Source organism: Genypterus blacodes, unplaced genomic scaffold (assembly GCF_046128005.1).
Source record: "Genypterus blacodes isolate CSIRO-AG114 ecotype Tasmania unplaced genomic scaffold, CSIRO-AGI_Gbla_v1 ptg000245l_1, whole genome shotgun sequence".
Classification (NCBI taxonomy): domain Eukaryota; kingdom Metazoa; phylum Chordata; class Actinopteri; order Ophidiiformes; family Ophidiidae; genus Genypterus; species Genypterus blacodes.
Genome location: NW_027467042.1, coordinates 530,856 through 544,305, shown reverse-complemented (window position 1 = coordinate 544,305; position 13,450 = coordinate 530,856). Strand labels below are relative to the sequence as shown.

At 50.0% G+C, this 13,450-nt stretch overlaps 2 protein-coding genes across 6 annotated transcripts in view; one reads left to right on the top strand and one right to left on the bottom strand.

Annotated features, from left to right (window-relative positions):
- The window catches only part of sulf1 (sulfatase 1), a 33,420-nt gene extending 24,293 nt beyond the window's left edge, over window positions 1–9,127 (top strand). The window contains exons 11-19 of one of the 3 annotated variants that reach the window (XM_076171301.1): window positions 1,276–1,489; window positions 1,938–2,181; window positions 2,292–2,388; window positions 2,481–2,575; window positions 2,727–2,798; window positions 3,575–3,747; window positions 3,928–4,070; window positions 4,168–4,291; window positions 7,093–9,127. In XM_076171301.1, the coding sequence (XP_076027416.1) occupies window positions 1,276–1,489; window positions 1,938–2,181; window positions 2,292–2,388; window positions 2,481–2,575; window positions 2,727–2,798; window positions 3,575–3,747; window positions 3,928–4,070; window positions 4,168–4,291; window positions 7,093–7,991 (2,061 nt within the window). In that variant the 3' untranslated portion in view covers window positions 7,992–9,127. Of the gene's footprint in view, window positions 1–1,275; window positions 1,490–1,937; window positions 2,182–2,291; window positions 2,389–2,480; window positions 2,576–2,726; window positions 2,799–3,574; window positions 3,748–3,927; window positions 4,071–4,167; window positions 4,292–5,695; window positions 5,730–7,092 lie in introns of all 3 variants that reach the window. The other 2 variants (XM_076171300.1, XM_076171299.1) reach the window with 2 other exon arrangements.
- A 273-nt stretch (window positions 9,128–9,400) lies between these two features.
- Window positions 9,401–13,450, bottom strand: part of slco5a1 (solute carrier organic anion transporter family member 5A1) — a 34,630-nt gene continuing 30,580 nt past the window's right edge. For all 3 annotated transcript variants that reach the window (XM_076171339.1, XM_076171340.1, XM_076171341.1), the window contains exon 10: window positions 9,401–12,644. In XM_076171339.1, coding sequence (XP_076027454.1) covers window positions 12,187–12,644 — 458 coding nt within the window. In that variant the 3' untranslated portion in view covers window positions 9,401–12,186. The remainder of the gene's footprint in view (window positions 12,645–13,450) is intronic.

Genomic DNA, 13,450 nt, shown 5'->3' with positions numbered 1-13,450 from the left:
AATCTGTTTTGATTTTTGAAAAATAGGAAAAGAAAACATCAACCAACAACAACTGGAGTTTAGTGTGATGGCGACCACACGGTGGCGGTTCCAGATAGAGGCGTGTTCCTGGGCGAGCACATCCTCTGTTGTGTTTGACCTGCAGCTCTTGCGGTATCTGGGCTCTGGTCATGTGATAGCACCGCCATGACAACAACCGGTTTGTTGTGGCTACAGCAGAGACAGACGGCGTCCTCTCTTGTGTGTGTACGGGGACGTGACAGTGTGAACGACTCGTGGCGGTTTGGGGTCTTCCACTTCCACACATTCATGTCTCCGCCTGAATAATCGTCCCTGTCTGCTCCCAGCTAAAACCGCACTCCTCTTCCTCCTCTTCAGCTCTCCAGCCCTCTCTGCTGTCCTGCACTCTTCTGGCCCGTCATGCCTTGAAAGCATTAGCAGGAGGAAGGGCGAGGTTGGAGGATAGAGAAAGACCGCGATTGTTTTCGTCCCCGGAGTGACAATGCATCTTTCTCTCCTTATATCACTCTGCCTCCCTCCCTCCCTCCCTCCCTCCCTCTTCGTCAGCCCGCTGATATAACAGCTCTTCTGGGCCCTGAGCTCTTCGTCACTATACGAGTCTCCAAAGGAAACTCGATCCGCCTTATGGTCTTTTGTTTGGACCCCTGTTCCCACACTCGGCACTGATCATCTGCGCTGTGCTCTGCAGATGTGTCTCTTCCATTTATCCCAGGCCTAACCAGCGGCACCGCTCGCACTAATTAGCTCCAACTTGCGTTTCAGCGCTCGGAGAGACGGCGAGGATGAACGCACGGTTATGTATTTATGCAATTAGACTTGTGACGCACTTGGCACCGGCGTTTCCACTGGAGCAGCGAGGCTGATAGCAGTTCCCACTTTGCTCTCAGACACCAGACAGAGCCGACTCCTCTCATGTGGTCGTGTTGGTTTATCTTTCTCACCGCGTTTGGACTCCAGTCTTTCCCACAGGCTCTGATTTTGCCCGACAGAGCTGTCAGAAGCACTTTTGTCCCTGGAAATCTCCACAATCAGTGCAAAATGGAGACATTGTTTCAGCCTCTGAGATTACATTGTTCCCCTCATGAACATCAGCTGTACTTTGCTTATTGAAGAATTTATTTTCATTGTTAGTCACATGGAGACTGATTTACAGATAAGTGCATTTTTCCGTTTTGTGGGACTGGAGCCCATGGACATAATGTGGCACAGAGAATCATGAGTGAGCGTCATTGTTGCTTTGTTTGTTGTTGACAGAAGTGGCACTGTGTGGAGGAAATCACGGGGAAGTGGAGGATTCAGAAGTGCAAAGGTGGATCTAAGGAGGGCTCCAGGAAGAGGGCCCGCAGCCTGAAGCCCCGCGGCAGCAGCTTCGACACCCGACAGAGGGGCTGCGACTGCGGGGACGCTCTCTACAAAAGCTCCCGGGCCGCCCGTCGCTCCCGACAGTTCTCTTCTTCATCTGGCCAACGTGAGTTCACCTAGACCTGGAGGGAAGAGATGGGGTAGTGTTTAGGTTCAAGGGAAGGGGAGAGGACATGGAGCAGTCTGCTTCAGCTCAGCCTTGTTTTCCTTATTCCATCCTATTGATGTCTGTTTCTTAGAATGGGATGGAGAAATAGGAACGTGTGCGAAGGCCTTAGTCTCTATAATGGTTTATTTATGCTCTAAAGGAAGACAGATGCGCTGAAGAAGACAAATAGTCCTGGAATTTGCTCTGTGGACATTGTCTCGTCTGTGCTGTTGGGATTGTGGTTTAGAATGTTTGGATGCCATCTAGTGTAGCTTTGAAACGCTGCAACAAGAGGACAAACAGAACAGTTTACTTATTGTTCATCGGGGAACCAAAATAAATGGATAAATAAAGTATGATTGTGCCTAAATTCTGCTGGACTCAATGAATTCTTTTCCCTCTACAGGTTATCGGCCTCGTTTCGTCCACACCCGTCCCACTAGGTCCCTGTCCGTAGAGTTCGAAGGTCAGATATACGACATCGACCTGCAGGCGGACGATCAGTCAGCCGTGCGGCCTCGCGTCATCACAAAGCGACACCACAGCACCGACGAGGAGCCCGGGTTTGTCGCGGACGACGGTTCAGAGGAGATGCTGGCGGACGACACCAACGCTGTGGGATACCCCAACTCTGTGAAGGTCACACACAAGTAAGAGCTCAACACCTAACGCCCGTAAAGCTGACAGACTCGTCTGTGGATGATATTACATCATTTTGAGGATTGTTGTCTAATGTAATGTGTTTGTGTGTCCGTCTCAGGTGTTACATCTTGATGAACGACTCTGTCCACTGCGAGAGAGAGATCTACCAGTCCTCCCGAGCCTGGAAGGACCATAAGAGCTACGTGGACCAGGAGGTGAGCCACCCACAACGTCTCACAACACCCTCACGTCTCCTGTCACTGCCTAAAGGAGCGATCGTTCATATTTGTTGTACTTCCCCTTACAGATCGAAGCACTTCAAGACAAAATCAAACACCTGCGGGAAGTCAGAGGCCACCTGAAGAGGAGGCGACCGGACGAGTGCGACTGTGGCAAGAAGAGGTCAGTCTTCCCAAATTTCACCTCAAACATTCCCTTTTTTTCCTCTCTCTCTCTCTCTCTCTCTCTCTCTCTCTCTGTTGCCCTTCAGGGCTCCACAGAGGAACGTGTTCTGTCCCATTCCTTAGTCTCTCTCTCTGTTTATAAAAAGCAGCTATTATAGCAAAGGAGACAGAAACAAGGCAGTGAGATTGAAGAACAAGAATGATCAACTCCATCCATTTAAGTGAGTTTCAATTCCCAATCCATTATGAGTGTGCCCCATTTAGTAGCATCCCCATCACCATTAATACTGACTGAACTCTGTAACCGGCTTGCAGTGTGTGAATCCACATTATGACACCGTTTGACTTTACACTTGCCGATGCCGTCTAATCATTAATGGAGACCTGCATGGACCCTGCATGACGTGTTGTTGATGTTGTGACGTCAGTGTAGCTCGCCTTCATTCCAGCATGTGTGTTAGTGTGTGTGTGTGTGTAGTTGCACTGTGATGTGACGTGTGTTTGATCCGTCTGTGAGTTTTTAAATGCCAAAGCAGATGTATGGCAATCAAATGTATTGTGTGTGTGTGTGTGTGTGTGTGTGCGTGTGCGTGTGTGTGCGTGTGTGTCTGGCAGTGATTGACTGTGCAGCATGGAAAGATAGAATGACTTCAACAGAGGGGAAATCAGTCGATCCCTCAAACACAGTGATCAGCTTGCATCAAGAAACATTGAGAACAGATTTGTGCCAATATGAAGCAGCTGTTCCCCGCCTGTACGTTCAGGCGGAGAGGAAGAGGGACAGTGGCTAGAATGTCATCGCAGAGAAAATTGGACATAGTAAAGAGCTTAAACATGAAAGTAAACAGACTGTCATGTCCTGGCACCAGCCATGCCTTCTGGAAGTTTCCCTGCAAAGGATTTCCAGCGCTGTGGTTCCTGGCAGCAGACGGCACAGGGGGCTGATGTCATCCGCATTACATTCTCTGAAACTCTCGGGCGATTTTCTGTCCATCAGGGAGGCGGCGCAGGAAGTGGACGGCAGGGCGCAGCTGTACAACGAGATCCGCAGGAGGAAGAAGGAGAGGAAGGAGAAGAAGAGGCTGAAGCAGGGCGACTACTGCAGCCTGCCCGGCCTCACCTGCTTCACCCACAACAACGACCACTGGCAGACTGCCCCCTTCTGGTCACGTAGGTGTACTGCACACACTGCAAGCTCCTTTCTGCCATTTCTGTGAAAGTTTAGCTTACTTTTCCTTTAATTTTGTCTTTACAACTGATTCACAAGCATATACATTAGTTCTAAATGGCAGCTCAGCATTGAATAGTGAAAATACAGATAACAACTATGAGCCACTTGTTGTTGTGCAGTGGGTGGATTCTGTGCGTGCACCAGCTCCAACAACAACACCTACTGGTGCCTGAGGACCATCAACGAGACCCACAACACACTGTTCTGTGAGTTCTCCACTGGCTTCCTGGAGTACTTTGACCTCAACAGTGACCCCTATCAGGTGAGTGGACTCCTCAGCCAGACTGTGGAATGTTGCATGTTGAGACAGCAGGGAAATCCGAAAACGACATTTTCCCCTCCCGTGCGTTTTCGTGCAGCTGACCAACGCGGTGTACACGGTGGACCGAGACGTGCTGAACTCTCTCCACGCCCAGCTGATGGAGATGAGAAGCTGCCAAGGGTACAAGCAGTGTAACCCCCGGCCCAAAGGCCTGGACACAGGTAAACCCATGTTACGCCTCTCTGTTCCACACCTACCTGTCTACCTGATCTGTACAGGAGTGATGCGGGTTAAGAGAGACAGACTGAAACAGATTTTGCACAGAAGAATGAGTTAGAAGTTGAAGTTTGAGCCATTCTAGTCTTCAGCTGCGTCTTGAATCTGTTTCAGTCTCACTGATGTGTGTGTGTGTGTGAGAGAGTACGTACCTGCATGCTGCATGTGTATGGGGATGATCCACTCAGTATGCCACAATTTCAGGTGGAGGTCAAGGAGTCATCACTTGCAAGATGCCTGTTGTTGATGTTTTCTCGATGATGATACACACACACTCACACACACACCTACACAGTGACGACTTCCTTCTTCTCTTTCTCAGTCCAGAGCCTCCTCCTCTCCTGGGAGCTGTTGCCTGCCTACACCAGCCTGTGATTTAAGTTGAATATTGTTCTGCATGTAGCATTTATCTCTTTCATATCCAACCCTGCCAAAACAAAAACGACCGCTCGCTTAGGTCGAGTTACAAATGTCCCCCTCCCCTCCCCTCCTCCCCGTTACGAGTGTTAGCTATTTTATTCTGAGGACGCTGTCAGCGCGTCAGTTGAGGCTGTCACGCATCGCGCTTATTATTACGCTTTTACCACCACCGCACAGTCAGGGCAAGGGCTGCGAAGTAGCGTCCAAGTCGACCTCAGATCTATGTGCGGCCTTGTTTAGCTGGAGAGCAAGAGAGGCGATGTGGCAGATAGGAGGCAGCCAGGTCGCTCTCTCTCCCTCCCTCCCTCTCTCTCTCTCCCCCAAAAAACGATTTCTGTTTCAGTTCTGGCAAAGCTGCCCTTCTTAAAGCCGTGCCAGCAACATGTCACATAGCAGCCGGGGGAGGAAGGAAATAAGAAATAAAAAAATCTCTCGCTACGGTTAGGACGCCAGGAAACCGACGTTACAAAACCGATGAAGTGCCGCCGCCACGGTCACATCAGGCGGTTGTTTTGGTTGGAAAATCCCGATCCAGCGGGCTCTCTCTCTCTCAGCTGTGTGATGGAGCTGAAGGCCATTATCACCTGGCTGGAGGAACCTGTGTGTTTTGCTTTCCAGTTGAACTCTCCAAACCTCCTCTGCTCCGGCCTCAACCCAATCACACCGTCCCAAAACTTTTCCTCCCAGTTCTCCTCAACCAAATCCCCAGAAAGCTCCTCTCCTCCTTGCACTCCTCCCTCCCTTCTTCCTCCTCCTCCCCATCACCTGATAATTGCATTTCTCCATAGGCAGTAGCAGCTGTGCATGAAGGAAAACGTCAATGTGAATGAACCTTTTTTTTTTTTTGATTTTTCATTCTTCTCTCTCCCTCCCACGTCTCCTCTGACTCCAAGCATTAACAATCAATTGCTCTCATTTTTTCCGATCAGGAGGTAAAGATGGAGGAAGCTATGAGCCACACAGGTATCCAAACCATTTTTGTTTCTTCTTCAGTGGCTTCTCTTTAACACCTGCATGGGCTTGAACTTGCCTCATTCCCACTAATCACCATCCGTGGAGTGCCAGTGCTTGGTGTGTGGCTGCATGCTGGGGGACGCGCTAACACGTCCTAACATGTCTCTCTCTCTCTCTCTCTCTCTCTCTCGATCGAGCAGCTGTCGCCTCTGTGTGTGTGTCAGGGGGGGGCGCCATGTCGCTATCACTCGATTGACTTTCTCGATTCATCCGAGTTCTGGTGCCCCATCACCCCCCGCCCGCCCCCCTCATGCCTCTGTAGTGTGTTTTGGTCAAAGTTCATCCATCTAGCGTATCGTAGCATCATCGTAGCGTAGCATGGCTGCATCAGAGAAGGAAGACGTATGGAGCATCAAACGCACGTGAATGAAACCGCATAAACCCCCCCACCACCCAACTACCCCACCAGGCGTGCATCACAACCTCACACGTCAGCTTCATCATCACCACCATCATCATCCTCCACCTAGTTTGATCCTCCGCAGCCTTATTTTGTTTTTTGCTCTCGTGGCATTAGCTTAGCGCCCTGACCCCTGACCTCTGATCTCTGCCCCTTTACCTCTTTTGTTTCTGGCACCTGCTTACCAGGGAGCAGCAGCATCGAAAGTGGTCAAAGAGGAGACCGAGCCTCTCCTCCTTCCTGTGAGTCCACAAGCAGCTCCCTTCTCCTTTATTAGCGCTTCACATGTTAGCTAGGAGCTAGGAGAAAACACGCCCCAGACGCCAGAGCACCGATTGTTTTCTTGTCTTCTCCTCACTTTGTTCCAGCTCGCAGACACCAGACATTTTGTTTGCCTCTATTTTGAATTCCTCGTCCTCCTTTTTTTTGTTTCTCCCTCCCGGGGCGACGCCACTGCTTCTCTTCCTGTTTCGCTGATGAGTTTGTCCCTTTGCTGCCGTGCAAACCTTTTTATTTATTCCAGGTGGCCCGAGTGTGTGTGTTTCAATCCACGCCAGGCCCGCACTTATGTTGTGTAGCTCAGTCAGTGTGTTTACTGTGATGAAGCCGTTCATTAAATGTTTTCCTTTTTCTAATGTGATTTTCTAAAGCAGCATGCATTTGCACTACTCATGGCTTGAGCTTAGTGTGGGTGCTGTGGTTGTCTAATGCTGCTTTCAAGTGTGTGAGCGCATTTTTGTGCTTGTGTGTGTGTGTGTTTTGCTGGGGCCGCTGAGACCCCGCGGAGCTGATTGCCGTAGTGCGAGCCAGAAGCTGGGCATGATTGCATGTTGTCTGAGCAAACGTGTAAACACTTCCCGGTTGTTTGCGCTCCAGACTGACCGTCTCTGCCTGTCTCTGTCTCTCCGCCAGCACACAGCCAGCATGGGACGGACGACAGGGTTAAGCTGCCTAACTTGACGGACGAGGAGGTGAACTGGCAGGGACTGGAGGATCTGTATAGCATAAACGAAAGCCTTTATGAATGTAGGCCCGACTACAGCCCCAGCCCAGACGACTGGGCCAACTTCCAGAAGGATGTAGATAAAATGTTTGCACTGCGACGCGTTCTTACGAAATCCAACCAAACCAATAAGCTTGACGACTCCTCTCTGCCAGAGCTGGGCTCCGGGGCCGGGGGTGGAGGCCTAGAAGAGGGCAGCGGAGATGAATTGACCCCAGCTAAAGACGCCTGGCCGGGCCCGGCTCGCCCCGCCACCCCCGCCCCCAGCCAAACTCCGTCACCGCCACCCACACTGGAAAGGAAACTGGAATCTGTTGTCAACGACTTCCCCGAGAGGCTCGCAGGAAGAACCGGGGTCTCCGCCACGTCACTTTCGCCGCCGAGGAGAGACGCGGTGGCCCCGCAGCTGGAGGAGCTGGAGGGGGAGGGGGAGGCGTTCAGCGGGAACGGGCTGACGGAGCTGGAGACGCGGCACGACATCCTGCTGCGCACTCACAACAGCCTGCAGACCCTGCTGGACTCCGGGCCGGGCCACAGAGAGGCAGCCAGCCCGGACCGGAGCTCGGGGCCGGGCCTGGACCCCGAGGAGGATGAGGAGGACATATTCCAGGCCCAGGTCTACCTCCCCCTCTCCCCACAGACACTGAGGCCCAAAGTCCAAGCCAGCGCCACCGGGAGCCCCCCCACCACACAGACTGGCGCCCCGCAGAGTGTCGGGGCGGTACTGCAAGTGCTGGCTCAGGCAGCACCGCCCCTCACTTTGGACTACGAGGGCAGCGGCTCTCAGCCCTTCAATCAGACCCTCTGAGGCTGGCCGGCCAACGGGCTGCCGGTCGCCATAGAGACACAGAGACAGTGATTGGGAGATGAGCTTGCCAGTGGTGAGAGATGCCACCTCCGTCAGTCAGATGTTGTATAATGAGTATTAAAGTTATTGTTTATTTTTTTACAGGTGCCTCCATTTAATAGTAAGCAGTGTTATTGTTTTTTTTCTCAAATATATATTTAGAAAAGAATAAAGCCTTAATGCAGCTAAATTTAAGTGTTGGGATTAAACTGATTAATTCCAGATGGATAACACCATTGATGTTTTATAATATATGTTTCTATGAAAAACAAGTGAGCGGTGAAATCATTCAAACAGCCGAGTGATCGTTGATTAGCTTTAGTCGTCTTTAGTTAAACCCCCCAAACTATTAACCCTCCACAGTCACTCACCAGGTAGATTATGGCAAAATTACCCCGAATGCACTTTTAAACCTTGGATTCTTATGAAATTATTTGACTACTAAGATGGTAAATGGATCGGCATTTCAGGGGGAAAAGTTACAGAATTATGAATACGGCTCGAGCAGTTTGATAAAGATTTTAGACAATCAATGCCGTCTGAAGTAATTTTCCTCCATTTATAAGTGACAGTGATGCCGTCTGACTGGACCGGCTGCAGCAAAGTGGGTGAGTAAGCAAAGAATCCAACCTTACAACTCACTCTGTGGTGATTAGTTAGCGGGTTAGGCCTTTAAATGGATTGGTTGATCACATAACGGGGTCAGGAGCACGTGTTTGTTCTGTAACTCTCCTCCAAATGCCACCAAATTAATCTTGTACTGTATGTTTGTAGTGCTTTGATAATCGTGAGTGTAGTGTTGTGCACGTGGCTCAAATTCAAGCGGCGTGAAACTGTACGGTCCCTAACAATCTGGTGATGTCACCGCACAGCCACGGTGTCAAGCTCAAATATTCCAAGGCCAATAATTTAAAGGCGAAAATGTGTAAACTATTCTGTCGGCGGCTCGTCGCTGCCGTTGGTCGGTACTCTTGGTGCCGAGATGTACTTTGTGTTTAGAAACTGGTGCGACAGTGTGTGTAGAAGTGTGTAGAAGAACAACTCTGGTTTCAGGAAAACCACGAAGCTGTTAAAGAAATAAACCTTTTCAACCTTCACAGCTGTTTCAATGTCACTCTTCTTCATTGACGACCACACAGGCGAGTTGATTTTATTCCTTTGTTCCATTTTTAATGACAAATATCAAGTATTCAAGGCATTTGTAAACCAAGTGTTCACAAACATCAATTTTTCGACTTCAGCTCCTGAGGAACACAAAGCAAAACCAGAGCTCAGCTTTCTGTCCGTGAGATGAACTCGCTTCCAGTTCAAAATACTGATGGAGGGAAAAATGGCAAAGCAAATCTGTGTCAGAGGGTTTTGTCCGGATGTTTCCGCAGCGGAGACGCCGAATCCCGCTGAGGGAGCTTTTACAGTACAGGGGGAGGACGGAGGGCGGCAGCAGGCAGACACGTGGGCGAACCTCTGCCTCGCTGCGTCTCACCCTCACTAGGATCTCTGTGCCGCCATCGGCCCATTCTCTACCCTTCTACCCCCAAAATATCAACCTACTGTCCGGATAGAACTATGGAAACGGTCCGGAAGTCAGGACATGATCACAGTTTCTGCCTAGCAACAGTCCCAATATGCAGAAGAGAATTTTCACATCAATAGGCTGATTTTTAAAAACTTTTTCAACATTTCTTTCAATTTCTTTTAACACACAGTCTTGATTCAGATACTTTTTAAAATGTTGGTGCTTTTGAGCTTTAAATTCCAGGGAAAGAAGGGTAGAGAATCACCACACGTGGCGAGAGGGGCATTGTGGGTAAATTCGGTATATCAACTATATCTAACTTTGTCACATTGACCAAAAAGAAAAGGTAAACGCGTGGCGATAAATTCCCCTCCCAACCCGTCCTGTGCGTAATACTGTCCAGGCACCGTGAGACAAATCCACCGTTTAGATTTTCGTAGTTTTTAAGTTCCTGTTTAAACTACATAGTCACATTGAGTTAGTCCATAAATACACTTCTAACTATGTGTGAGCTCGATAATATGCTTCGTTTGCTTCATCAGTATTTACATGATCACTTGAGAATATGTCCTTTTGAGGTACTAATTATAATTCACGATAATACTAAAGATTAAAACCCAAGAGTTTGGCATCGGTCGTCTCCATTACCATTAGATAATCATTACCTGGCAGAATACTATGAATCTTGGCCAAAAATGTTCTCAACTTTCAACGTAGTTACTGAATGAGGTTCTTAACGTTTGTGCAAACTTGTAATAACTACCATTGATACAGATGTGACTGAGAATTACAATAGCTTTCATGTTTAATAAGCAAATCTACGTCCCGATAGGTTTGTTTTGTTATGGTTTCTATGCTCGGAGGCACGGTTACACTCCTGCCTCTCGTGCGAGTAACGTCTTCGTTTCTGAGCGGGTGGGAAGTAAACAGGCCTTCGTCCTCTGAGGGTCGTTCACACCTCGGCGCAGGTGTCCGAGGGGCCGCTTAGAGTCACGCCGGCGTCCACCTGAGGGTCGTTTCACGGAGGCGAAAACTGTTTCTGCCGCCCGAGTCAATTACAGAGCAGTTTACGCCTCCGTTCACGAGTCCCCGGGAGGTCACCTTGCCCGAGGTGTGAACGACTCTCAGAGGGGCCGACGCTCGTTTGCTGCCCGCTCGCTCGGAACCGAAGACGACTAAACGCAACCGAGTCCAAGCTGCTGCTAGTTATCCCAGGAGGAGAAACCAGAGATTCGCAGAATATTTAATCGACAATTTTAAGCTTTTTAACCAAGATTTCCATAGCACTGTAGGTCCGACAACATTCACTGGCCTTCACACAATCGTCTCTGTCCACTAGAGGTCGCCCAGACACCAATTAACAACAATCGACGTCAGATTCCACTTTTAAGAAAAACGGGGTTTTGTCGTTTACATGCTTGCTGCTCTACGTCTTAAAAGCTTAGACTACTAGATAACTACTATGTACATCTGATGACCAGTAGAATGGAGAAGCCATTACCATACGAAGCCAAGATGATGCAACCATTATTCTGTCCGTTCACCTTCACCAAATCGCCTTCCCGTCCGCTCCGGATTGTTTCCATACAGCAGTGTTTGTCACATTTCTTTCCTCCCCGGTCTTGAGTATTTATTAAGTACGATCACATTTTACAACACACAGTAGCGTCAGCACATGTTCACAGATGAAGACACCTCCCTCGTCTCCGTCCTCTCCTCCTATTCACCACTTGGCTAATTCTTATTGTACTTATAATATAATGATGCGTGATGCGACGTGTGATTCTTATTCTCGGACGCGAGACGCTGTACCGTTGAGGCTACATGCTTGACCTGATCACCAGGTGACTACTGTCCCCCCGAGCGTTTGAACGACGAGGACAACCGAGGGGAGTTGTTGTCCCTCAGCTGAGAGGACAGTGATTGGCTTTATCAGTAGCTAGCACTTAAATTTGGTCGCCAGCTGCGTAGCGGACTGGTCGAGACAGCCTGAGAGGCACTGTGAGGGAGGAAGGAGACGAGGAGGCGGGGCGGGGGGGAGGAATGGCTCAAAATGTACAAGGCGGATCTGTTCCCAGCTGTCAGGAAAAGGTGAAGTGGCTGGTAAGGACTGTGAGGGGGGGGAGTGATGAGGAGGAGGATACAGAGCTGTACAGTACTGAGAGGGGAGGAGCTGTACACTGGATCTTGCATAGTACAGGTTTGTCAGTTGTGCTTTAGTCGTAGTGTGTGTGTGTGTGTTTGAGTCATCTGTCTGTTCCCAGTACAGAGGTTCTAATGCCCCGCCCTTTAACTGTAGCACCATGTGATGTCGGCTTCACAGGCTCCAAACCTTAAACATGGAGGCGTGACCCTCTGTGGATGCTGTGTGCGGCTGCAGCTGATGATTTGCTCGGAATTAAAGAAGACGAGTCGGCCTGAGCTTCTCTCCGCCTCCGTTCATCATTGAGGACAACGGGCAGCCCTTAAAGTATGCTGGGCGACCAGTCGGTGTACCGGTGTCTGTGCCTGTCAGTCTGAGAGTTTAGAGCGCCGCTCTGGTGTCTGATTGGTGTAAAGGACAGACACCGTGCGGTGCAGGAACTAAAGAGGGAAGGCACGTGTCACTATGAGCCCCAGAGAGGGAGGCTAGGTGTGATCTCACACATGGGCGGAGCCTCTGTGGTGTTGTGGCAACAGGAAGGGCGGGGTTATTGCTTTGAGGGCATTGCCGGGGCAACTGAGGCTGCTGTGGCCGCGATTAAGCAACAGGGCGGAGGGCGGGTCGGGCCGGGGGGGGATGAAGACGGGGCAGGAGCGCGTGCGGGCGTGGCTCTTATGACCTCCGGCGTGGCAGATGAGCTCGCTGACGGTGCCCAGCGGAGGGAGGCGCTGGCGCCAGCGCTCGGCCTGGTCCTCCTTGTGCTTGATTGAGTACCAGGTGAGGAAGATAAAGATGAAGCCCACGAACTTCAGGCTGGCCGCCAGGCCGAAGTAGACAAAGCGGAAGGCGGTGACGTCGTACTCCCAGCAGGAGCCGTGCACGCCGCAGTCCTGCTGCCACAGCATGCAGGTGGTGTCTATCACCGCGCCAAAGTAGATGGGCGTGGGGATGTAGGCTGAGGGAGCAGGAGAGAGGAGAGGACACTTTAATGCAGCTGACCAGGTGCTACATAATAACATCACAAAGAGCAGGACTGTGGATCGAATGTGCTGCAGTTCATGTGTCCTACCACTGGATGGCACCAGTTTGCTTTCAGAAATACAGCTGTGTTAATCGAACTGCCTCCAATGTAAAAGCTCTCACACACCTTTACTCTAGTTTGTATTTTACCATTTTATAGGGTCCATGTAACACACACACACCGAGTTCCTCTGATAAATGAGTGAGGTCCTTTGACGGTTCCACGTTCACACACTCATACCACAGGGATCAGAGGCATGTTAGCACAGTGAGACCCTCAGGCGTCTCTACACACACACACCCAAAGGTTCAGAGGTCCACAGCAGTGCGGCGTTCCTGCCTCGCTACAAATTCTATGCCTTTATATCCCCGAGAAAAGGAGAGGTCGAGGACAAGACCGAGTGTGTTCGAGATGAAAGATTACAGAGCAGCTGGAGAAACCGAAGCAAGTGATCGACTCTAAGCTTTGAGTGATACAAACGCTTTACTGCTCACAGGCCAATAAAAGCTGCAGTGTGTTGATATTTGTACACTTATTAGGGCAATTTAGTCCAAATATATTTCTTTAGTCTGTCTCGTTATCACACAGTGCATCTGCTCTGCATGAATGAAACAGATGTCAAATCCAAATGGAGCTAAAAATCAGTTGCACGGCTCATCTGAGAGGCTTCAACCGTTTCCGAGGCTTCATCAACGCCACATTGTTCCAGCTGGATCAAGGAGATGAGTCTACCTCCACAG